General features: G+C 30.5%; 2 protein-coding genes across 3 annotated transcripts in view; both read left to right on the forward strand.

The window, feature by feature from the left end:
- The window catches only part of LOC142334130 (uncharacterized), a 28,125-nt gene extending 16,942 nt beyond the window's left edge, over positions 1-11,183 (forward strand). Inside the window, exons 1-5 of one of the 2 annotated variants that reach the window (XM_075381877.1) lie at positions 244-364; positions 3,874-3,950; positions 5,207-5,596; positions 9,056-9,502; positions 10,953-11,181. In XM_075381877.1, coding sequence (XP_075237992.1) covers positions 306-364; positions 3,874-3,950; positions 5,207-5,596; positions 9,056-9,502; positions 10,953-11,056 — 1,077 coding nt within the window. In that variant the 5' untranslated portion in view covers positions 244-305 and the 3' untranslated portion in view covers positions 11,057-11,181. Of the gene's footprint in view, positions 1-243; positions 365-3,873; positions 3,951-5,206; positions 5,597-9,055; positions 9,503-10,952 lie in introns of those variants that run through there. The other variant, XM_075381879.1, reaches the window with a different exon arrangement.
- A 1,889-nt stretch (positions 11,184-13,072) lies between these two features.
- On the forward strand, positions 13,073-23,721 carry LOC142333653 (uncharacterized). Its single transcript, XM_075381035.1, has 5 exons — positions 13,073-13,231; positions 13,944-14,019; positions 17,122-17,517; positions 21,412-21,831; positions 23,486-23,721. Exons 2-5 carry the CDS (start codon positions 13,962-13,964, stop codon positions 23,584-23,586), a joined length of 975 nt encoding a protein of 324 aa, XP_075237150.1. The 5' UTR covers positions 13,073-13,231; positions 13,944-13,961; the 3' UTR covers positions 23,587-23,721.
- Positions 23,722-26,034: the final 2,313 nt, after the last annotated feature.

Genomic DNA, 26,034 nt, shown 5'->3' on the forward strand with positions numbered 1-26,034 from the left:
GTAATATAGTATAATAAAATATTTGGTTTTTTTTAAATAATAAGAAAAACTATTTTTTTTTAAATTGCACAATATAGCGACATTAAAACGAAATACGTTGTTTTCATCAACAGTCTATTTTTATCTTCTGTAATGCTGGTAAAGTAAGTACTTTTTTAATTATGCGAAATACACGTCAGTATATACGTTCTGACGTCACACAGAAACTATTCAAAATGGATATAGGGATATTTAATATGTACATATCTTTTACGTAAGAAACGTACTTTATTTTCACAAAAATCAGTATAAAAGGAGGTGCTGCAATGATTAATTTACGATTTGCATCTGCTCTGGCTTACTACTTAAGTGGATTGGAGTTCACGTAATTATTATTTTTATTATGTTACTGCTAATATTCAACATATTTAATTTACTAAATTTATTAACATTTTTACAATAATAAATTAAAGTTTTTATTTCATTATAATGTAATATTTAAGTTTACATGATTATTTAATTTATATCTTATTATTTTTTAATGTTTGATGTACATTGAAAAGAATAAATAAACTTTTATATATATATGTGTGTATATATATATATATATATATATATATATATATACATACAAAGTTTATATATTTAAAAAAACAATTAAGCGGAATATACAGAAGAGTAAAAAATTAAAATGGCTGACACGTCAATATTCTAGTCTTAAATTTTTTATTAGTCCTTAGTTTTATCAAACGATATTTTATTTCCTAAAATGTGAAGTATTTCTTTGAAAGCAAATACTTCTTATTTTATTTCCTTATACGAAGTAAAAAACTATTGTGATCGGATGAATTTCAATTTCAGAATTCAACGGAATATGCGTTTTGACCATCCCTATATCCATTTTGAATAGTTTCGGTATGACGTCAGAACGTATGTACAGACGTGTATCTCGCATGACTGGGTGTATCTCGCATAATTAAAAAACGATTAGCCGTAGAATGTTGAAATTTTGTATTTAGGGCTGCTGTAATATCTAGTTCTGCACGTTCTTTTTTTGATTGCTATCGACTGCACAAAAAAAGTTCAATAAAGGAAAAACCAAAAAAAAAAATGTATTTTACAATTTTTGTAACTGCAGTAATGCTATTCAACGATATCTGGTTCCGGAGTTATAACCCAAAAAAAATTTAATTAATGAAATATTTGGATTTTACAAAGGGAAGGCACATCGGTTCGAATCCGACTTCATTTATTTTTTCTTTTAACTTTTTTTTTAGATGGAAAATTAAGAAGTTATTAATGAAATTTAATGGTGGTTGCTATGAAATTCCACCACATCTCACCCCTATTACCAATTAACTGTAAACGCTTACTTTATTCATCCGTGTATGAATCTGTTATTCGATACGGCTTGACAACATGGAGATCAGCCGCCGAATATCTCATAAATAAAATAAATTTTATACAAAATAGGGCCCTAAAAGATATTGCTCGTTATTATTCTGATAACAATTATGACACCAATTTAAATCATCTTACAAGGTTTCTGTCTGCTAGAGGTCTATTTAAATCTTAATTATTTAAAAAATTTTTACAACAGAGAATACAGGGTAAATGTAGAAAGTGGATACAATGGTAAACGATTAATGAAGTACATTGTTCCTCCATTACTTTATTCTTTACCGATTCACCATTCATTCATTAATGTAAAAATGAAAAAATGATTTATAAAACTTCTTGTTGAGTGGGCATTAACTATAATGTAATAGGTACTAACTAACAGGATTCATGTTGGATTTATACTGGCAGTCCAGACAATTATAACATGATTATAGGTATTATTTTAATGTTAATAATTATTATAAATCAATATAAATGTATAGTTGAATGGTTAAAACTTAGTTATTTATTTTCTGCATGTAATTGTTGCAACAAGATATTAATTGTGTTATTAGTTGTTGTAATTAAGTATAGTTTTGTTTCTTAAATATAGTTTTAGTTACTAAACCTAATACATAACAAATATTTAAGAAATAATTTGTTCATTAGTTTTTTAAATATATATTTTAATTTTGTTAAATTAATTTTTATAATTGTACTACTATTATAACTATTAGAAAAAAAAACTAATAATACCTTTAGTCGTTACATAAAAATTGGTTATTGTATTAACCAGTAAATAATGTAATAATAATTCTTTAGTATATCTGTTGACAGACTTAGATCTGACGGATGATCATGTAAATTTTAATTTGTAAAGAAAAAAAACTTCTACTGTTATTGAAATAAAATTTTATGTACTTTCGTTAAAAAAAATATATATATATATTATTTGTTGGAAATCTATCGATAAAGAAATTAATTACTGTAAAAACTTAAGAACATATTTTTCTGCCGGATTTCATCTACGTCGTTTATAAAAAAAAATAATAATTAATATTTAAAATATAATTTAATAGATAAATAAGTTTATCTAATATTATTATTTATTTAAAGAAAATAGTACAATGTATGTTTAATATATTGCCTTTCTAAATATAATTATTTAAAACATATTTTAATTATACAATTGAAAAAATATACAACTACATTATTTTGAAATATGTAGTATAGAATACAAATGTTATTTATTGGTTATTACGAAGAAGTATGAGAAAACAATAAACAATTATTGATCTAAACAATACTAATTATTGAAAAAGAGTTAAAAGAAACATACCATTTAAAGATAGAAAATTCCTTTGAGCATAATAAAATAAATGCCGTGATGAGTTGGAAAGGATTTATATATAAATATATATAAATATAAATATGTTATGTCTATTCATAAAAATGAATATTATTGGAAAACTACTTTTAATTTATTGTACTTATAAGATTTACTAAAATAGATGTACATGGTTTTATATTAATAAAACCATGAAAGGCATTGGATATGCCTTCCAATAAACTTTACATACAACGGGTCGTGTACTACAAAGAGACGAACAATAATTGTACAAAGGACAGAAATTACCCTAATATTAACAATGAAAAATCATTAACAGAGTGAACATTACGGAACTTCAAAAAATTTAACTAACTTTTCACTTTCCATTTACCCCTTTTCAATTTCCCAATTTTCAGTTTTACCGTATTCCTTTCCCACGTTTTCCCTCTTCTGCCCCATTTAATTACCCCATTTCTCCTTATATTATTTCTTTTTAACATTTCCTGTTCCCACCTTTCCGCTTTTCTTTTTCTTTCCGCTTTTCTTTTTCTCTTCATCCTTTCCATTTCGTTTTCCTTGTTTTCCTTTTTTTTCTTTCCCATTTTTCCTTCTTGTCTTTTTCCCTTCTTCCTGTTTACTTTTTTTTGCATTTACGTCTTTCATTTACGTGTTTTTCAAAAAAGCATAAGTTTACCTGTTTCGGATGTATTAACTTAGGTATGCAAATAGTAGGCATATAAAAACACGCGCGTATTCGAATACAACGTTGTTTAAAAATTTCAATACAGTTGGTGAAGAAAGTTCGGAGATTTAAATATTGAACAAACGAATATTTTTATTTTTATTTATGTAGATGAACAACTTATTACTGAATTCTTTAAAACTACCTTGTATTAAAATTAACTGCTTTATTGATCTAATTAATAATATCTATATTAACAAATTATTGATTATTAATTCCACTTAAAATATCATGCTGTTTATTACTATTTATTACGATTAATGATTTATGCGGTTGTTTAGCGGCAGTTTATACTTTATACCGAACCGCTTTATTTTTTTCGCAGAAACGGTAAATCTATATGCAAACGTATCTTAGTTTAATTTATGTTACAGTTATATAAATTAAAAGATTATAAATACAAAAATAAAATACAATATGTCTTTTTTTTCTTTTTTTTTAGATTTTTAAAAGAAGAGAAAATGGTTTACATTAAATTTGTGTTAATAATATTACTTTCTGTCGTTTACTATAATGAAGGTAAATAATTCTAATTTATATTACAAAAATTTAAACAGTAGTAAAGAAAACCTTTAATCCCGTAACACAACTTCAAAGGAACGGAACAATTATTATTTCCTTCTATCATAGTTCTAGAAGAGCGAACTCAGATCGATTTTGATCGCAAACCGCAAAGAAGCAAATAATTATTAATTTTACCCCATATAATATAATATATATATATATATATATATATTTAAATGTGTTGTCAAGAACCCAGCTATTTATTTATTTGTAAACAATAAAGTTACCTTGAAATTACATTTCAAATTTATATTTTGCACCATTTGAAATTTAATGTGAGCATTTGATTGTATTTGTTTGGCAACATCAAAAAATGTGGTTTGATGTCCTCTGTTACTGCAATTTGAAGATCTGGTTTTAAATTTAATTTATTTCTGTATTTGGTTTTAATTGCTGTTATTACAAAAAAAGCTATTTCCAATTCTACCAACCAATTAGAAAGACATTTTCCTTCAAAATTCAGATTCTAATATTGTTTTTTCTTTCGTGTCGATTATATACGACCATTAAGGCCGTATACATAAATCGTATACTCGTATACATAATGGGTTAAGTTTGGCTGCTATTGAGGAAGAGACTTTAAATTTTTGAATTTTATCTTAGGGAAAATGATTTCCTCACTTAAGATTTCTCTTAGTTATAAAATGTATTTTCTCATTTTCACCTTACTCCAATTCCCTATAAAATGTTTTTTTTTCGTTTCTTTATTCAAACTCATTTCCTTGTAATTCGATGATTTCATTTCATTAAAATTAACCATTGGTTTTGAATTTCGGAAATTTCATTTAATAGTGAGAAATAATAAGCTCAATTTTTTTAGTTTTTCTTCTTCAATATTCTTTTTTTTTTAATACCTACAGTTTAGTTTAACCGATATTTATGGAACGATGAATGATTACATTTGATTAGGATGCATTGATTTTATTTAATTTCGGTTATAATTTTTCAATCCGGACACCATATGTTCCGTATCTCATATTTTTATTTTGATAGATTAATATTTTACACAACTCTTTTTTGTACGCATACATACTCTATTGCTTCATTTAATTATCCACCTAAGTTATAGTTTGTATAGGACCAAATCGTCATTAGCCAGTTAGTTACATATTTTTCTCGGCAAACTCGAGTTGATGGTAGTTACAATCGAAGAATCTATTAGTTTTTTTTTCAGCGAAATGAACTTGTTGATGTATTTTGTTTGCTTTCAGCTAATAACAAATTTTCTCTCGATAAAGACGATTGGAAGAGATATTATTTAACAACAAAAAAATATATTACTGACATAATTTACACACAGGATTTATATCATACACAGAGAAGCTGTTATCTTTGTATACTAAATGAAATAAATAGACAATTAGAAATAATTAAAATTATGTATTATGAAACATCACCATTTGTTGAAAAATTTAAAACTGAGATGAACAACTTTAAGAATAATTACGGAGGTTTCGTATTATCATGTGAAAAAGGCATGCCGACTGATATTACACTATCGTTTTTTGAAATGTATTCTACAGCACATTACAAAGCATCATTTCAAAAAAATTACACGTTCCATGTTAGATCATGCATAAAAACATTTTCTAGTAATATAAGTAAGTATTCTTTTTCAATAACTGTATTTCTATTATTAAGCATATTATTATATTATTATTATCCTATCGACAGGAAATTTCTTCTTAATATACCTACAGAACCAGTTAAATAATATATACGTTATGGTAATTTTGATTAATTTTGGTGTTTATGCGTAAAAACGGATGAATTTGATTAATCATAATCCAATTTTGGAGAATTTAATAAACATACCGGTCTTTTTACATAGTCTCCATATCAATATATTTTACATATTAAAATAACAACCATAAATAGTAATTACTGAATTTAATATTTAAATAATCAAAACATTACTGTTAATTAGTTGAAGTAAGCGAGCGAAGTGTGGCGGGTTATGTTATGTTAGATAATCATAATCTAAACAAACAGAACCTACGAAAGTTAATATCGGCTCGTTATTGTTAAATATGCAAATTATATATATATATATATATTATTCTCAAAAATTGGAGGTGATTGATCATATTCAACGATAATTATGCGTAATCACCGGATTAATTAAATATATCGTAACGTGTACAAGTGTGAAGTCATTTCATTCAGATGTATGTATAATTTTAATATTTAAAGAAAGATTTAGGATAAAATATAAAAAATAAAACATGAATAATGCATTACGTAAAATTTTGTTGGGGGTTTTAAACGGATGATTTTCACGTACGGCTAAAAATCATAAATTCTATATGTTAAAAATTCTATTTCGTTTTACTAAAAGGGACCGGGTTGATTTGTATTTACCGGCTGTTTTTAAATAAATAACAAAAAAATAAATAAAGAACATAAATAAATTAAAAACAAATGATTAAAACGTCAGGAAAAAGGCAAATATTTATATTAGGAATCACAAAAAAAAGGAATAATTGCAATATTTACACCAGTAATATTACAAAAGAAGGTTGAACTAATATACACATCCAAACAACGCCGGTAAAAGCATGGAAATAGTTGTTGCAGAAAACAATTCGGCTGTATCAGATATCGAAATGAGATTTACCGTCATAATCATAAAAACATTTCCGTGGGGGTTAACGAGTGTTAAGCGACCAGATTTTTGGGTAACACAGGAAATACGTAGATATTCAATATTTTATAATTCTTTGTAATCTTGTCTTACTTAAAAGGAACAAATTCTACCCACAGGAAAAACGAGCAAATCTCGCCCTTTCGTTCCCAACCAAATATTGTTAATGGAATCTTTTCAGGCGTTCATTCAAAGAATCAGTAGTGGCATCAAGTAATCGTCGCGTTTATGTTTCTAGACGATGCACTACTCGTGCGAAATCTAATGTAAATCTAGTGAACATGTGTGAGCACTCTCGCCAGATCAGTGGACGATCCGCCTGATGACGAATTCAACTCTGTGGACTTTTTGAAACCGCAGCTCGAACATCTTCAATATTTTATGGAATATTCACCTTACAACGTCTGTAATATTTTTTTTTTAACCTATTTCTTCATAATTGCCTACCCACAATATTAATTGCAAACGTCGTATTATCACGATTACATGATAATGAACGTCACCCGGGTAGCTGTTCGTTTATAAAAGTAAGTCTATTATAATCTATTTCCATGCGTACCGACATTCTTTTCAAAATTTCCTATTTCTTGGGAACATCTTGATCTCCGATTCCAAAATCCCAAATCGATCAGATCTTCAGAGTAACGCAGGAAATACCTCGATGTTCAATCTTTAATAATTGTTTATAATCGTCTCGTTTCAAAACATTATCCTACTTATTGAAAAGAAACAACTTCTACCCTAACAAATAAAAATTGTCGACAACATTTTTATATTCTGATGGGTACTTCTTACACGAGAAAGAGTATTATCGCTTATAATAGTTTATTCTCAAGTCGATAATATCGAGTCGATTACATCACTCGTTCTAATGAGATAAATAACGAACTTTATGTTTTACAGTTTCGTGCAACTATATATTTATGTTGACATAAATTAAACATATAAAGAAATTTACTGAAACAGAAAAAAAACAACGTAATAGCTTTCTATTAATCCTAACTACTGGTTTTCTTATTCTTTACCGTAGGAAAAGATTGCAACAATTCTTCTTCTAGAAAAAAGGAAGTAATTTTACAGCACCTATTATATCATCATAAGACCATATCTTCTAAAAATTTCGTATCTTTTAACTGAATCCACGATTATACAAAGAAAGATTTTTTCTTCCGTGTACAAAATTCTGAATTTCCAATTAAATTAATCCATAATTGCACCTCACATTTATTCCTTCTGATAAATTATTTAAAAACAACCTGTTTACTGTTTGTTTCTCTTTAGCATATTTTTGAATCTTCATCATTTCATATCTTTAATGCTTACTTGGGGTTTTACCTCGGCTTTCATTTGACGACATTATGCGAATTACTGAGTAGATTCTTTTCCTTTTTATAGTAGCTGTTTTGTACTGTAATGGCGTCGCCTTTTTTAATTCTTCGAAATTAACAATGATTAGAATTCCTTTTTTATGCTCGAGTTAGAGGAAATCTGTTCAGTTAACATAATCGTTATGCTATTTACTGGTTTACAGGAGAAGAGGACGAAGCGCAGAATGCTAGAAATGGAACGTAACACTCTTTTCCAGAGTATACATAACACCGTGACATATGGTTAAAACAATACTGAAGAACCTTTAATTTACCGTGAAAATGGCAATCTATATATGAATAATGGAAAGCATTTTCTGCCGGTATCGAACGATGAATTCTGTGTTAAGTTCTTCTACAATGGCCTCTAAACATGTAAATCTGTTAAAGTAACAAATTCGGAAATGAATCTAATTTACTATCCTCCGAATGAAGTCAAATATGTTACTTGCTGCGATAAGTAAGATATACCATTGCGAGTTCACAATAGTCCCTTTTTTGGAAACAGGTTGTTTGTCCTCTAGCAGGGAATATCTAAGTTGGCTGCGGCGTCGTTGAATCTATCTCCTAGATGCCGTCAAAGTTTAATTTTTCATTTATTGTTATTTATTCAAAATACAGCTCACGAAAAGACTACTCAAACGATCAGATGACTGAAAATCTGATCGTTTATTTAGAAAACATTTTCACTATCAAAAAAAATGAAAATACTCGTATTTTTCTTAAAAAAAGTCATTGATAATAACTATTTCAGGTTATATTGAAATGGAAAATTCAATTTCAAATTTTTCCCTTATGTAAAAAAAAAGGTTTATTACAGTTTTATCGGCATCACTGATGACCGGGACGCCTAATGCCTGTTACGTCAATACTGTTTTTTTGTCAATAAAGAAGAAGAATTTACAGATGAATAAAATAGTTTTAGTTTTTCCCTGAACGCCTCTTTATTCTAAGTTACTTCCCACTGAAATAATTGAGGATTATTTGTCTCGTTTAAAATTTTTGATGTTTTTGTGCTTTATATATATACATATTTTTTTATTTTGCAGTCAGATATACTGAATTTGAAAAAATAAGACAACGTTATGAAGATGATTATCTTAGTTACATGATTTTACAAACTCAACCTGAAGTAGATAAATTGAATAAAAATTGTTTGATTTGTATTCGAGATTATGTAGATTTTGAAAAAGGAAGGTGGATAGAAATTGAACCACACCTACGTCCTAAGGTTGAATATAACACGTTATTAAACGGAAATCACAACTTTTTGACATCAAAACTAGAGTATTGGGCCGTATTGACAGATATATATACAAACTATCAAAGGTATACTAAAAAAGTGCAGACATGGATCACAACATGTTTGAGTAATTCAACAAACGATGTTACGAAAGAATTTGAGTCAGGACCTTCATTTCAAAAAGAAAAACCATTAATATCACACGGAAAAAGTGAAAGGATGGAGGAATGTATATCTTATTATATTGCTAAAGGTAAGTAAAATTAAACGTAACGTTAAGATTATTTGTCAAAGAATAGAGAGATCATTTGGTCCGCAGATGTTGACTGATCTCGATAGGCGACTGAAACGACCTGTCTACCCAGTTCATTTTTCCGTTAACTAAACCATAAGCGGTGTCAATCGTACTTTAGACGCTGTAGGAAGTACTACGTCGCATTTGTGTTTCTGTTTATTCATTCTTAGCTTTACCGTGTAACAACAAAGCGATACGCATAATTTACTTAGCTACCTGAACTATAGTTTAATGTTTTGGATCTCAGCCCTTAGATAAGGTTCAATCTGAATTTATCTTCTTATATTATTTTCCAGTTACACCAGTAAATATCTAATATTGATAAATAGTGATAATTTTCATGATTTCGGTACTTTGTACACCGTACTTATTAATAAAATCGGATCTAAGGTTACGGACCCGTGTCGTGCAAAAATAGCAATAATTAAATTCATTTAACAAATATTAAAATTAAAATTCTATGATACATTATCGGATAGTACTTCAGCAAAGCTATTGACGCTTAATCAGAAAAAGAAATAATTTGTCAGAGCCATCTCGTCAAAAAAAAATCTGGTCTTAAAATTATTTAAATAAGAAGCCCGATCTTCAAATTCGTTGATTGAACTATCACTTAAAATATTAGAATTTATTTTCAGCTAAGAGTAATTAATAATGTAAAAGTCCATCCGATTTTGGAAGTCGATGGCATTCTAATACTACAGATAAGTAACATTTTGATGGATTTCGAGGCTTGGAGGATAATTTAGGTATGAGAGTGACGTCATCGTTTTTATCTTCAAATTTGTTGATTATGAAAAAGTACATTGAACGGTGAATTCGTACTGTGAATATTTTACCCGTAAGCAGGATTTTAATAAGTTTCATTAGCGATCAATCAATAAATTCCGTCCCAGAATATTTATATAACAGAAATTCTAACCTACACTAGAAAGATGCTACTCTTTACAGAGTAAACTGTAAAATATTAAATAAAAAGGGTATCCTGGGTTGCGTTTTTACTGCTGTGATTAATTATTGGTCATCCTGACCCTGACTAGACGGTGTAGAGGGGATGTAGGTATCGAACATCGGTTATCCTGTAACAATTTAACACCAGATAAATGTTTAAATTTATCGTTTTAAAAATTATTTATTTTTAATTTATCGGTTTTTTTGTGTGTAATAGTAATTTGTTTTACGCATTGTTGAAATGTTTTACTTCTCTTTAATAAACAGTTTCGTTAATTTAACCAAATTACATTATGTCGGTGTGAACAAGTGTTATCGAACATCGATAATCTCCAGACAATCATCTATCGTCTAAAATATGAAAATAAATTTAGTATCTTTCTATTTAACATAATTAGTCTCTTTAAACTGTATTTATATATTTTTTTTATAAATTATATTTTTCTTTGCTTTTCAGTAAAGTACAGTAATTTATTAGCTTCTAGAGGGAAAACAGTAACGGCTGGTGATCAAGTTGAATTTAAGCCAACTGACCTCATTAAGCTAACTACTGATTTATAAGTAACTCTACGTGGAATCTCGTTTATGTGAGAAATACGAATTAAATATTTAATTAGGAATCCGAATTTCTTTTTGAATGTGTAATTTGAAACTGATAATAAATAAAATTTAAAAAAAAATTGTCAAATTTAATGTTTTCATCACCTTTCCTGATTATTAATAATATAGCTTTCAATCTATTTTATTTTCATTTACTTCTGCTCATAAAAAGAAAAATAAGAGTTAAAGGCAATACTCAAAAAGAATTTATTTAAATAGAAATCAAAATTGTAAAACCTAAGCGCATGAAATTTCAAGTATATTGTGTTGAGTTTTTAAACCGCTTTTGCTATCTACTCGGGAAGAAAATATTTAAAAATGTATATAATTTTTAATTTCAAGCGCTATTACTTTAAAAGTTTGTAAGTTAATCGTACAAGATTCACACACCATAATAATTTAGCCTTCTGTAAGAATAACAAACATCGTTCCAGGTTTACTGGCAAAAGCGACGAATGAATTCATTCAAATATATAATTACATTTCACAATTCTACGGAAATCGAAATGCAGTTAATATTTAGCACTACAAGCCTTAATTCGGTTCACCAATAATGTCAAAGGAAGCCACCCTAACTTTTACTTCACCTGACTTTATTTGCTTCACATTCATAAGAATGAACGTTGTCGATAATGTAAGGGAAAAAAAATATTTTTCGATGATTCAACAATACAAGTTCCAAGTTTGTTTATGCGGATTAGAAATGGAAAATAACTAAAAATTTTCTGTAAAGTGATTGTTAAAACAAATACTAAGTTTTCTTTTCTGTGTGTCACAATTGAGTAATATAATATAAAAAAAATATTTGGGGTTTTGTAAATAATAAGAAAAAAATATTTTTTTATTAAATTGCACAATATAGCGACATTTAAACGATATACGTTGTTTTCATCAAACGTCTATTTTTATCTTCTTTAATGCAGGTACGCTTTTAATTATGCGAAATACACGTCAGTATATACGTTCTGACGTCACACAGAAACTATTCAAAATGGATATAGGGATATTAATACGTACATATCTTTTACGTAAGAAACGGACTTTATTTTCACAAAATTCAGTATAAAAGGAGGTGCTGCAATGATTAATTTACGATTTGCATCTGCTCCGGCTTACTACTGAAGTGTATTCCAGTTCACGTAATTATTATTTTTATTATGTTACTGCTAATATTAAACATATTTAATATACAAAATTTATTAATATTATTGCAATAATAAAATATGATTTTATTTCATAATGATTTAATATTTAAGTTATCAGGATTTACTATTATTTAATTTATATCTTATTATTTTTTAATGTTTGATGTACATTGAAACGAATAAATAAACTTTATATTATATATATATATATATATATATACATACATACAAAGTTTGTATATTAAAGAAAACAATTAAGCGGAATATACACAAGAGTAAAAAAATTAAAATGGCTGACACGTCAACATTTTAATCTTAAATTTTTTATTATTCCTTTGTTTTATCAAACGATATTTTATTTCCTAAAACGTTGAGTATTTCTTTGAAAGCAAAATGTTACTTCTTATTTTACTTCTTTATACAAAGTAAAAGAAGTATTGCAATTAAATTTAGTTTTTCAGAATTCAACGGAAATATTCGTTTTGACCATCCCTATATCCATTTTGAATAGTTTCGTTGTGACGTCAAAACGTATGTACTGATGTGCATCTCGCATGACTGGGTGTATCTCGTATAATTAAAAAACAATTAGCAGTAGAATGTTGGAATTTTGTATTCAGGGCTGCTATAATATCTAATTGTGCACCTTCCTGTGACGAGGTGGAAAGGATTTTTTTGTATATAGAATATATATTTATAAGTTACGTCTATTCATAAAAATGAATATTATTAAAAAATAACTTTTAATTTATTATACTTCTAAATTTTACTAAAATAGATATACATGGTTATATATTAATAATAAATAATATTGTATATGTCTTCCAAGAAACCGTATATACAACGGATCGTGTACTACAAAGAAACGAACAATAATTGTGCAAAGGACAGAAATTACATTAAGACAATTATTAGAATTAATGTATTTCAACGAACAATACACCTAATACCCCAAATAAAATATTCGGCGGCTTCTGATTTGCAGTCACAGGTATTTCTTAATTGAGTATTTTACAATACTATTACTAAAAGTAAATACAATTATAAATGCTGTATATTTTTGATTAGGAACAGCATTTTGTTTTTTAACGGGTGACAAATTATTCAAATTCATTTTATCTATATCTAATGTTTTTTTTGAAGTTTGTAAAAAATTCTGACTGTTGATCCTTGTCAAAAATTAATTCATTAATATCTAAAAATTTGGGGTGTCCGACACTTTAGGAAATATAAGTATTTTACGGTTATCTCTTGTAAATATTATCCCTACAATTAGAAATTTACATTTCTAATTGTAGGGATAATATTTACAAGAGAAAATCCATTTACATACTATTTGGAATATTTTTCTATTTCACTGATTAACTCCTAACCGATATCATACTAGGTTTCAGCGTTACTAGTCTACAAAATTAACCTTTACTGCTATTAAAATTGACTGCTTTATTGAATTAATTAATAATATCTATGTTAACAAAGTATTTATTATTTATTGGACTTAAAATATCATCCTGATTGTAATTATTTATTACGATTAATGGTTTTTGCGGTTGTTTAGCGGCAGTTTATACTTTAAACAGAATCGCTTTATTTTTTCTCGAAGACACCGAAAATCTGTATCGTAGTTTAATTTATGCTATGGTTGTATTAATTAAAAGATTTTAAAAAAATATATATATAAAACGTCTGTTTTTTTTTTTTAGATTTTTAACGAAGAGAAAATGATTCACATTAAATTGGTGTTAATACTATTGCTTTCTGTCGTTTACTATAATGAAGGTAAATATTTCTTATTTATATGACAAAAATTTAAATCGTAGTAAAGAAAACGTTTAACCCCGTAACACAAAATCATCTGAACGGAACAATTATTACTTTCCTGCTATCATACATCTAGAAGAGCGATCTCAGTACGATTTTGATCGCGAACCCCAAAGACGCAAATAATTATTAATTTTACCCCATATAATATAATATATTATATTTATATATATATATATATATATATAGAATGCAGCTATTTATTTAATTGAAACAATGTAGGTTCATTCAAATTACTTTTCAAATTTATTTTTTGCACTGGAATTTAATGAGAGCATTTGATTTTATTTGTTTTTGCAACATCAAAAACTCTGGTTTGATGTCCTCTGTTACTGCAAATTAATGATGTGGTTTTAAATCTAATTCAATTCTGTATTTTGTTTTAATTGCTGTTATTACAGAAAAGACTATTTATACACGTATGTAGGATCAAAAAAAAAGGTTACATTCTTCGCAACGCTTACTAGTTAACTTACTTCGTACCTAATTCAAGTACCACATGAATCACACCCGGTTGATTATACTGTTAGTCTCTACTACTGTCAGTTGTTTAATCTGTTTATTAACGGGAGCATTTTTTTTAAAAGATGAAACTTCGTTTAATTTGAGTAGTTAATAGTTAGAACGATGCCTAATGGTGATCCATAAATCCTCACACCTTCTATTTACGATCAGTACAACCACAGAAAATTGGTGAGTGATATGCAATTTCCAGGCGAAGATTAATCGGCCCATATTCTTTAAAAATACTCTTACAGCAGTCCTCTACGAAAAAATTGTTAACCAACTTATTAACAATTTAAAATTAAATGATAAATTTGTTGATTGAACAAGAGGGAGTCACATGGAAGACGGAAAGAGCAACGATGGACGTTCTGAGAAAGAGAAATATCTACATATGGAGACCTACGTCATCCGATCTTTCTCCTGCAGATTTCTTTTGTGGGGTATCAAAACAATTGTGTATTGAAACATAATCCACGCCCCATTGAAGAGTTGAATCCAGCATAACAAAAGAATTCCGAGAAATTAGAAGAGTTACACTTGGAACGGTTACACGAAATATGAAAAATGTTAAGAGCTTGTAATGCTGAAAATGGTGGATATTTCAACGCTTGTTATGAAATCCTTTGACTTCAATATTGTCTTTAACAAATAGATGTAGTATTTATAAATAACTGCATTAAATACTCATTACACATGGTTTTTCTTTTAATCGGGTTCATATTTTGGGTTGCGTTTCAGAGAAATTTTCAAAAAGAAAACCAAATTTTTTTTGTGGGATTATCTTATAGTTGTGTATTCAAACATAATTCACACAAAATTAAAGAACTGAAAGCCAACATAAATCAAGAATTACGAGAAAACGGAAGATGTACGCTTCAAAAGTTGACTTTCCTGTCTTCTTCATATATATTCAAAGGCATGCATTGCTGAAGATCATGGACACTTTCAAAAATTGTTATAAAAATACTTGATCTAAATATTGTTTTGCAAAAATAGTGGTAATATTTATAATTAATTGCACTACAATACTATATTGTATATATAGTATAGTATATATATATATATATAGTATATGTATATATAGTATAGTATATATATTGTATAGTGCAATATTAATTGCACTACATATAGCACATCAGTTTTGTTTAAATGGGTTGTTTTTGTTGAGTTGCTTTTTACATGAAAATGGAATTACTGCAACAAGTAATAATGAAAATTGAGACATTTTAAAGATCTATTCAAGAAGTAAAAATTTTAAGAAAGAGAACCTCATTGGCATAAATAAAGCCGGTGCATTGCGGTTTTCAGATAGACATACTAATAATGATCTCACGGGTAGAAGTTTCGGTAATGATAACGATAGAATTTCTGTTCGATGTACTTCGAAATTTCTGGGTGTTTCATACGATGGTAAATGCTCTTCGGATGAAAAAATTAATGTAATAATCTTATAAGAAAATCAAACCGTACTGTTTTGCCTTGAAACATCATAATACAAAACTATGCCTTAATATTTTTTAAAAATATGAATTATGCTTACGTGATTTCCAAATTGTATATAAATATTATGTACATGTATAGTAAATATTGTCCAAAGTGTATATCACCTCATTCAAGCCGTCAAAAAGACAGAAAGATATTTGAAAACGGGAAACAGGCTGCCAGAATATTTTTACTTTTATAATAAAAAAAAAAAATAATATTTTTACTTTGTCAACTATATAATTACAAATTGTTCTTTGTATATTAAGTAAACTAGTCCAATCCATTCTCGATTTCTGCTGCCTTGATTATTCATGACTTCCTTGTAATAAAAAAACAGTTTTCGCGCAAAAAGAATTTGGAAGGAACTATGATGGTTTTTACTTATTTTCTTTGTGTTTTCAGAGTAACCGAATTATGATATATGTACACGGCCATTACGGCCGTATACATAAATCGTATACATAATGGGTTTAGTTTTGGCTGAGATTGAGGAAGAGACTTTATATTTTTGAATTTTATCAAAGGGAAAATGATTTCCTCACTTAATTTGATTTCTCTTAGTTTTAAAATATATTTTCTCATTTTCACCTAACTCTTATTCCCAAAAAATTAATTTTTTTTGTTTCTTTATTCAAACTCATTTCCTTGTAATTAGATTACTTCATTACATTAAAATTAACCATTGGTTTTGCATTTAGGATATCTCATTTAATAGTGAGAAATAATAAGCTATGGAACGTTGAATGATTACGTTTTAATTACGATGCATTGATTTTATTTAATTTCGGTTGTAATTTGTCAATCCGGACATAAACATCATATGTTCCGTATCTCATATTTTTATTTTAATAAAATAATATTTTACACGATTCTTTTTTGCACGCTAACATACTGTATTGATTCATTTAATTTTCCACGTAAATTATAATCGGTAGAGGGCCAAATTGTAATTAGACGGTTAGTTACACATTTTTCTCGTCAAACTCGGGTTGATGGTAGTTACAACCGAAGAATCTAATAGTTTTACTGAGCGAAATGAATTTATTGATGTATTTTGTTTGCTTTCAGCTAAAGTCCTATCTGCTAACGATAAATTAATGTGGGACTATCATTATTTAAAAGAACAGCAAAAAATAACTGACATATTTAACAGGCCGCATTTATATCATACACAGTTAAGTTGTTACCTTTGTATAGATGCTGAAATAAACAAAAAATTAGATTTACTTAATGTTTTATCAAAATCGAATGATCAGACAGAATATGTTAACCAATTTAAACCTGACATGAAATTATTTAAGGAGAGATTCGAATATTGGCGCAATTTATGTGATAAAGGCATGCCGACTAATACCAGAAAGACATTTTATGAGATTTATACTACAACACATTACAAAGCATCACTTCAACCAAATAAACCTTTCAATGTTGAAGAATGCATGAGTTTATTTACTAGAGCAGAATGTAAGTATTCTTTTTGTATAACGGGGATTATTTATTAAGCATATTTTTATATTACTATTATCCTATCGACCAAAACTTTCTTCTTAATTTACCTACAGAACCCATTAATTAATATATATATTATGGTAGTTTTGATTAACTTTGGTGTTTATGCGTAAAAACGGATGAATTTGATTAATTATAATCAAATTTTGGAAAATTTAATAAACATACCGGTCACTTTACATACTCTGAAGACTCTGTTGAGAAGTGAACGTTACAGGTTGTGTTAAATAGTGCTACTGCGTTAGCGTGTGTTCATAGTGCTAGTATGTTAGTGTTCTGCTTCGTTTCCCGCCACCTGTGTCCTTCACCATGTGACTTTATCAACATCCCTTTAGGACATCTAACCACGCCCTCAACCACATAACAAAGCTATTCCCAACGACCGCGTAAGTTTTAAACCATGGTTTAAAAACTTTCTACTTTTATTTATATGTATAAGTTAATACTTGTAATACTTGTTTATGATTTATAAATTAATATTTTATTAGTGAATATAATTGAACTTTTACAAGTAATTTTACTTCTAGATTAACCTTTTTACTTTTATTTTAAATTTTATACGACAGATCTTTCATCGAAGTCAAAAATAGTTAATTAACTTAATATTAATTTAAATTTTAGCAGTACTCTTCAGACGATTCCTTCTTAATTGAAAGCTATCTAATTTGAACCCGTCCTTCTCTCTCTCGTTCTCCCGCCCGGAGTTGTCTGATTGAGGAGAAGATAACGGTGTGAAAGCAAGAAAATCTTTAAGCGTAGGTCGGTAACCACGGGTGATCAACCCTCCGAGGAGCCGAGCACTACGAGGGCCAGCTCTGAAACGACAGCTGCCACCATGGAGGTTAGCGATGGAAATTCCTCGCAACCTCCGGTACTAGGCGGGAGAAAATCCCACTTATCATGTTGGACTGCTGCAAGGAGTGGGCAACGCTGGCGAGAGCAATCTCCGCCATTATAAGAGGGCGCCTAGTAGCCAAAAGTACCGGGCTCTCTGTAAGGCTTCAGCTAAGCAGCGAAGGCGACTTCAGAGAAGTACAGAGTTTTCTGCATTCTAAGGGAGTCGCCTTACACTCCTTTCAGCTCCCAAAAGATAGGTAGCTCAAAGTGGTTATCCGTGGCATCCCTTATGGAGACACCCCGGAAGAGGTAAAAGAGGAGCTGACCTCGTTCGGTTACGAGGCAGTTTCAGTTAAAATCCTGACGACGAGGGACGGAAGGGAGACCACCACGTGCCTCGTCGCCTTAAAACGAACAATGCCACCACAGGCATTTATCACTTCAAACTTCACGCATTTGTGTCTCGCGGGCGTCCGCCCGAAATGCCACAGATGCCAAAAGTTCGGCCACTCGTTGAACTATTGACGCAGAGCACAGCTCTGCGTGAAATGTGGGCGAGACTAAGACATGACGACGTGTTTGAAGACGCGCGAAGAGCTTGCCTCGTATGCAAACTGTAAAAGGCCGCAACCGGCCAATTACAGGGGCTATCCTTATTATAAGGAGCAGCTGCACGAGCAAAACGGAAAAGGGCCACGATGACGGTGGATAAAGGACAATCATCTACCCCGAATAATATTCACGTCAAATTTGTCCGTTGGATATTTTCCGAATTGCTGGAAAACTGGTAAGGTGGTATGCGTACCCAAACCTGGGAAAAGTCTGCTCTTTCTCCATAATTGCAGGCCGATTTCCTTATTACCAGTGTTGTCAAAGCTATTCGAAAGTATTTTCCTGGAGAGACATAGGCGACATTTGGGAAAAGGAGTACGGCCACTCGACGACCCTCCAACCGGTTAAAATAATCGAGACTCTTGACGGAGGCCTAAATAGAAAAGCGGTAATTGCAATCGTATTTCTAGATGTCAGATTGATACGGTCTTATTTACTAGACCGACAATTTGTAGTACGCGAGGGGGGAACAATCTTCTCCACCAGGCCCGTAGTCGCTTTAGTCCCCCACGGAGCAGCTTTCGCTGTTCTTGTACACGGCCTACGTCAACGTTATGCCGTTGTCGGAAGGAGTCAAAACAGCTCTACACGCAGACAACACGGCATATTATTATGAATCCGGAAGTGTAGTTTACGCGATCGAGGGACTTCAACGGCAACTGGATCTATTAGAGCCGTGGCTCGATATGTGGAGAATCAAGGTCAACAGTGAAAAATCGGTGGCAGTGATGTTCACGTACAAGACATATGCTCCTGCCAGGCAGCTGAAAATCTCAGGAGAGAAAATCCCCTTTGGGAAAACAGTCAAGTACCTGGGAGTAGTCCTGGACGAATACCTTATCTTAGGAGAACATGTTAAATATATGACCCTAAGGGTAAAGGCCGTGAGTGCCTCACTATACCCAGTACTGAACAGTGCCAGCCCATATCCACTGGCGACCAAATTGCTCATTTTTCGGCTATACGTCCTGCCAATTCTAACATATGCTTACCCGGCATAGTGATCTTTGTTGAACTGCACGCTTCAAAAGAAATTAGCACCCACACCGTCCCACGAAGAGATCATAATTTCATTGAGTCAGCATATGCGACTCCCTACGCAGAACGGGGAGCATTTCTCCCTCTATATAACTAGAGCTCTGGTAGGCGCACTCCTGCTAGCCCATAGGTCCTGGTACCGAAAGTACTCCAGCAGATGAACTGAAGGGGAATTACTCCGAAAGAACACCATGCCTTCTTAAAATTTCGTATATTTAAACTGAATCAACGTGCAGACGAGGAAAGATATTTTCTTCCGTGTACAAAATACTGAATTTCCAACAAAATTATTCCATAAATGCACCTCAGATATATTCTTTCTGATAAATGTTTTAAAAACTTCCTGTTACTGTTTGTTTCTCTTTAGCACATTTTTGAATCTTCAACATTTCATATCTTTAATGCTAACTTGGGGTTTCACCTCAGTTTTCAATTTGACTACATTATGCGAATTACTGAGCACATTCTTTTCCTTCTTATAGTGGATGTTTTGTATTATAAAGGCGTCGCCTTTTTTAATTCTTTGAAATTAAAATCAGATTTCCTTTTTACTGCTCGTCTAAGAGGAAATCTGTTCAGTTAACATAATCTGTATGCAATTTACTGGTTTACAGGAGAAGAGATCGTAATGCAGAATACTAGACATGGAAGGTAAAACTCTTTTTCAAAGTATATATAAAACCAGGACATACTTTGAAAATAATACCGAAGAACGTAAAATGTTCTGTGAGAATGGCAGACTATATATGAAAAATGGAAAGCATTTTCTAGAAAAAAAATTTTCTGCCGGTATCGAACGATGAATTCTTTGTTAGGTTCTTCTACAATGGCCTCATTAAACACGTGAATCTTTAAAAGTATCTAATTTATCATCCTCTGAATGAAGTCAAATATGTTACTTGCTGCGATCGGTAGGATATACCCACTGTCCCTGCACAAACGTCCCTTTTTAGGAAACAGGTTTTTTGTCCTCTAGCAGGGCATATCTAAGTTGGCTGCGGCGTCGTTGAATCTATCTCCTACATGTCGTCAAAGTTTACTTTTTCATTTATTGTTATTTATTCAAAATACGGCTCGCGAAAGGACTACAAAAACGATCAGATGTCTGAAAATCTGATCGTTTAATTAGAAAACATTTTCAGTACGAAATTAAATGAAAATAAACGTATTTTTCTTAAAAAAGTCATTGATAATAACTATTTCAGGTTATACTGAAAACGAAAATGGAATTTTCCTTAGTTCTTCCCTTATCGTCTCTTTGTTCTAAGTTATTTACTTCTGAAATGACTGAGAATTATAAGTCTCGTTTAAAATTTTAGATGTTATTGTACTTTATATAAATACATATTTTTTATTTTGCAGTCAAATATATGGAATTTAATAAAATAAGACAACGTTATGAAGATGATTATCTTAGTCACATGATTTTTCAAAAACAAGTTGATGCAAATGTTTCGAATAAAAATTGTATGAATTGTATTAAAGATTTTGTAAATTATGAACTACAAAGGTGGGATGAAATTGAAACAACAGTATATTCTTCTTTAAATTTCGGTCTAAAGATAACAGCTGAATACCGGGACACCATGAGAGATATATTTATAAACTATAACAGGTATATTGATGCAGTGCAGTCATGGATCACTACATGTTCGAGTACTTCAACAAACGATGTTACGAAAAATTTTCAATCAGGACCTGAATTTCAAAAAATAAACCCATTAATATCATACGGAAAAAGTGAAAGAATGGAGGAATGTATATATCATTATATTAATGAAAGTAAGTAAAATTAAACGTAATGTTAAGATTATTTGTCAAAGCATAGAGAGTCAACATCGCAGATGTTGACTGATCTTGACAGGCGACTGAAACGTCCTGTCTACCCAGTTCATTCTTCCGTTAACTATACCATAAGCGCTGTATTTTAGACGCTGTAGGCAGTAATACAGCGCGTTTGTATTTCTGTTTACTCATTCTTTACTTTACCGTGTAACAACAAAGGGATACGCACAGTTTATTTAGCTACATGAACTTCAATCTGATGTTTTTGATCTCAGCCTTTAGAGAAGGCTCAAACTAAATTAATCTTCTTATAATATTTTCCAGTTACACCAGTAAATTACTAAAATTGATAAATTGTGATAAATTTCATGATTCCGATTAATTAAACCATACTAATTAACAAAATCATATCAAAGGTTACGGATTCGTGTCGTACAAAATTACAAATTATTAAATTCATTTAATAAAAATTAAAATTAAAATTCTATAATACATTATCGGATACATTGATGGGTGAATTAATACTGTGAATAATTGTCGTGAAAAACAGGATTTGAATAAGTTTCATTAGCGAACAATTAATAATGTCCGCCCAGAATATTCATAGAATATTATTCTAACATATACTAGAAGGATGCTACTATAAAATATTAAATAATAAAGAATCCTCGGCTGCGTTTTCAGTGCTGTGATTAATTATTGGTCATCCTGACCCCCGTAAGGGAACATATCCGCCTTCTGAAAATCCCCGTCTTCACTTTACCCACTCAGTTACTAGCTGTAACAGACTTTATAAAAGATCGACTTTTCCACTGCCAAACCTCATTAGCTACCAGAGTCATCAATCTGGCATCTGTCACGATGCGAAAGATGCAGGTTTCTGGACAGGTATTTCCATCAGTGTGTTCTTTCCCCTTTACTGCCGCCTTTGTTTTAGGCTTCTTGCAATTTCGCTCATCTAGTTTAATTTGTGGCACTCCCAACTGACTCGCTGATCCTTTCGCGGAATCGCGATACCCGTGTCTATCTATAAAATCAAATTACTCGAAAATAGTTATTTTCGTTAACAACATTTTAAACTAAACTGCAATATCAAATATTTATTCAATTGAGTCTACTGAAAAAATGCAAATTCTATTCTCTTATCCATTAAAAAATTGTTTTTCGTAAACACGTAAGTTTTATCCTGCGGATTTCCAAATTCATTCGTACTTTGTCAAAAACGATCTAGACATCCATCTCCATCAAAACAATTTCCATCATGTCAAAAACAATCTCCATCGAAACACCGCAGCTCTATCACACAGTTCTTAATACAATCTACTTCTATTCTGAAAACTAATAGTTAAACTAGTCGGGTCTAGCTGCCGAAACGCCTATCTTGGCGAAACATTCCGCTATCTAGTACTTCCGCCAAACTAACATAATTTTTCATTTCTATCAAACTGCTAGTCAGTAACAGGAAAACAATGACGTAAAATGATGGATTTTGTTTTTTGACGCTTATAACTAAAATATTTAATATTTTAGTTTTAATAATATTTTTTTAACTTAAGATAAGAAAAAAAATGCCTTCACAAAAGAAATCTATTCTTACTTGCAATTTTATTAATTTTTTTTCTTATATATAATATTTTTCTTTACTTTTCAGAGAGATGCAGAAATTTATTAGCTTCTACAGGGAAAAAGGTAAACGCTGAAAATAAAGTTGAAACTAAGGTAACTGAGCTCATACACCAAATTACTTATTAATAAGTAACTCTACGTGGAAACACAATTACATGAAAAATTCGAATTAAATATTTTATCAGGAATTCGAATTTCTTGTTAAATATGTAATATGAAACTGATAATAAATAAAAATTAAAAAAAAAAAATAAAACGAAATTTTCTAATTTAATGTATTTATCACCTTTCCTGATTTATCATAAAATAGCTTTCAATCTATTTTGTTTGCATTTCCTTCCGCTCTTAAAAAAATGAAGGTTTTTCGGGTTTGTCTTTTATTTTTTTTTTTCAATAAAGATATTTAGAAATGTAAGTTTTTAAAATTAAGAAATTGAATAATTTCGTTGATTTTCCTAAACCTGCGACCGATTAAAACGTCCGTTTAGATTTAATTTCAACAATCGATACGATTTTAAAACAAGATGAAATAAAAATAATCGAAATGCTATATCACTGCCTAAAAAATAAATAAAGCGCAAATAATACCTAGATTGGTTATGGCGACAAGCTATAGCTTTACAGATGTGAATTCAACACGTACAGTCGATGCTGATTACCGAGGTGAAATTAAAGTCGTCTTATTAATTTGGGCTATAAGGATTTTACAGTGCAGTGGGAAATGAGAATCCCGCAAATGATAATATCTAAATACAGACGCCTATCGTTGACGGAAAGCGAAACACTAGATGAAACTGAACGTATTGGTAAGTATTTTGGTTCGACTGATTTTATATATTAGATTGAGTAAGCGGGGCTTAGGTCACCTGTTCAGAATACTGGTCTCTGATTGGCTGCTGTGCGTCAAGCGGTCATCTATATCTGCTGTCCCTGGAATTGATTCTTGTTCTGTCCGGTTGTTAGGGTGTTTGTGTCCGCATACTGACAAAAGTGGTTTTTGCCTATTTTTTTAACTTTTTGTTGGATGGTGTTAATCGAAAAATTCTCTTCAAAGTTGGTGACAAGAACCTCGTTCTGAGTTTTTATATGTCTTTGACCCTCTTGCCAGTAGTTGTTAATGTTTTAGATAAGATTCTGTACTTCCGTTTGTTTGAGCGTTTTTAAAAAAAAAAAATTGCTGATTGACTATGATGACTATATTGACTATATTTGCTGATTGGCTTTGGTTCAGCCATGGGCACAGAGGGTGCTATTATATGTGCAAGGTATTTTTTGGATATATCAGGAGTTTTTAAATTTTTCGATGTCCATCTGCTTTTTTTTCAATTACAAAGGCCAGGTTGCATGCGGATTAAGACCGAGGTACTCAAAAGTTATTTCAGCAACAGAGTAGTTCTTCTTGGGAGTGACGCTGGAATAGAAAACACTCGGTCTTAACATTGTCTGCAGTGCAGTGTATTATCAATCCTTCTCTGGGTATTCCAATTCAAATCGCTGATGCGGTTGAGATTGCTCAGTCGTTGCAAAATCACTGCTTATGGAGTTTATGGTCAAATGAAACTCAAGGAAACAGATCGAGTTATGAAAAGATAACAATTTTTCGGGTACGGAAACTATCTAATTTGTGGATTCCACAAGTAATAACCACCAGCAAAAAAAAGAAAAGTTCCGGCACGATAGTTGTCGATATCTTTACCACTATCCGAATTTGCGTTATATTGCCAGAAACACAATTGAAATAATTTTAATTACATTTATGTAATAGGTATGTAAATTAGTCTCATTTACGTAAGATTATCACTGTTCCGTTCCTAGTTGAGGCGACTTATGGTGCTCTTTAGTGTCTACTAGCACTGGCATGAGAGTCAAGCTCATACATTCACTCAAGTAAGAATGCCGCCGGATACGGTCATGTATATTTTAAGGTGACTTACTGGTCTAATGTGACCGTTCTAGAGTCGGATCCCACTTGGAGCGGTCATGATTTGTTTAATGTAACATTTCATTCTAGTGCAGAATAGTTTTATTTAGTAGTATGAAGTCTCATGTGGCTTACAGTATTTATTGATAATGTTCAATTGTATAATTTTGACTAACGTGTCAATTTATTCATCAGTCGAATGTGACTTTAATTTTCGATATTCAAAAAATTTCTTATGTGACAAATTATAATTTAACGGTTCAAGAAGAATATGTTATAGTTCATTTCATCATCTGGACCACACGATTTCTTAATACTTTCCGTACTCGCTCTACAACTTAATAATGACATTTAAAGGTAAATGGCCCGTACGCTCGAAGATAATCTTGCAAGGACAGTTCTCGGAACAAGTACGAGTTTTTAATAATCTTGTTTTTGATATATTATACGACAGAAATACAGATGTCGATAAGAAGGTGAGCCGATTTGAGGGAGTCTGTGGTTGAGTACGCAGAATGTTCGGGAAACAGGCCAAAGAGGTTACTCAGTTAAGATTCTAAAAAAACGATGGCCGTGTCTATTCTTACCTAAAGTAGTGAAGTGTGAATTTTGCTAAGTTCGGATGAGTCACGTATTCAGGCTCCTGCGATGAC

Source organism: Lycorma delicatula, chromosome 13, assembly GCF_047948215.1.
Source record: "Lycorma delicatula isolate Av1 chromosome 13, ASM4794821v1, whole genome shotgun sequence".
In the NCBI taxonomy this organism is placed as follows: domain Eukaryota; kingdom Metazoa; phylum Arthropoda; class Insecta; order Hemiptera; family Fulgoridae; genus Lycorma; species Lycorma delicatula.

Bases quoted from the DNA above. Each gene is read 5' to 3' on its own strand.
- LOC142333653 (XM_075381035.1), top strand. From the start codon at position 13,962: ATGATTCACATTAAATTGGTGTTAATACTATTGCTTTCTGTCGTTTAC. The intron at 17,518-21,411 runs GTAAGTATTCTT...TTTATTTTGCAG, and splicing joins TTTATTTACTAGAGCAGAAT to TCAAATATATGGAATTTAAT. The intron at 21,832-23,485 runs GTAAGTAAAATT...TTTACTTTTCAG, and splicing joins ATATCATTATATTAATGAAA to AGAGATGCAGAAATTTATTA.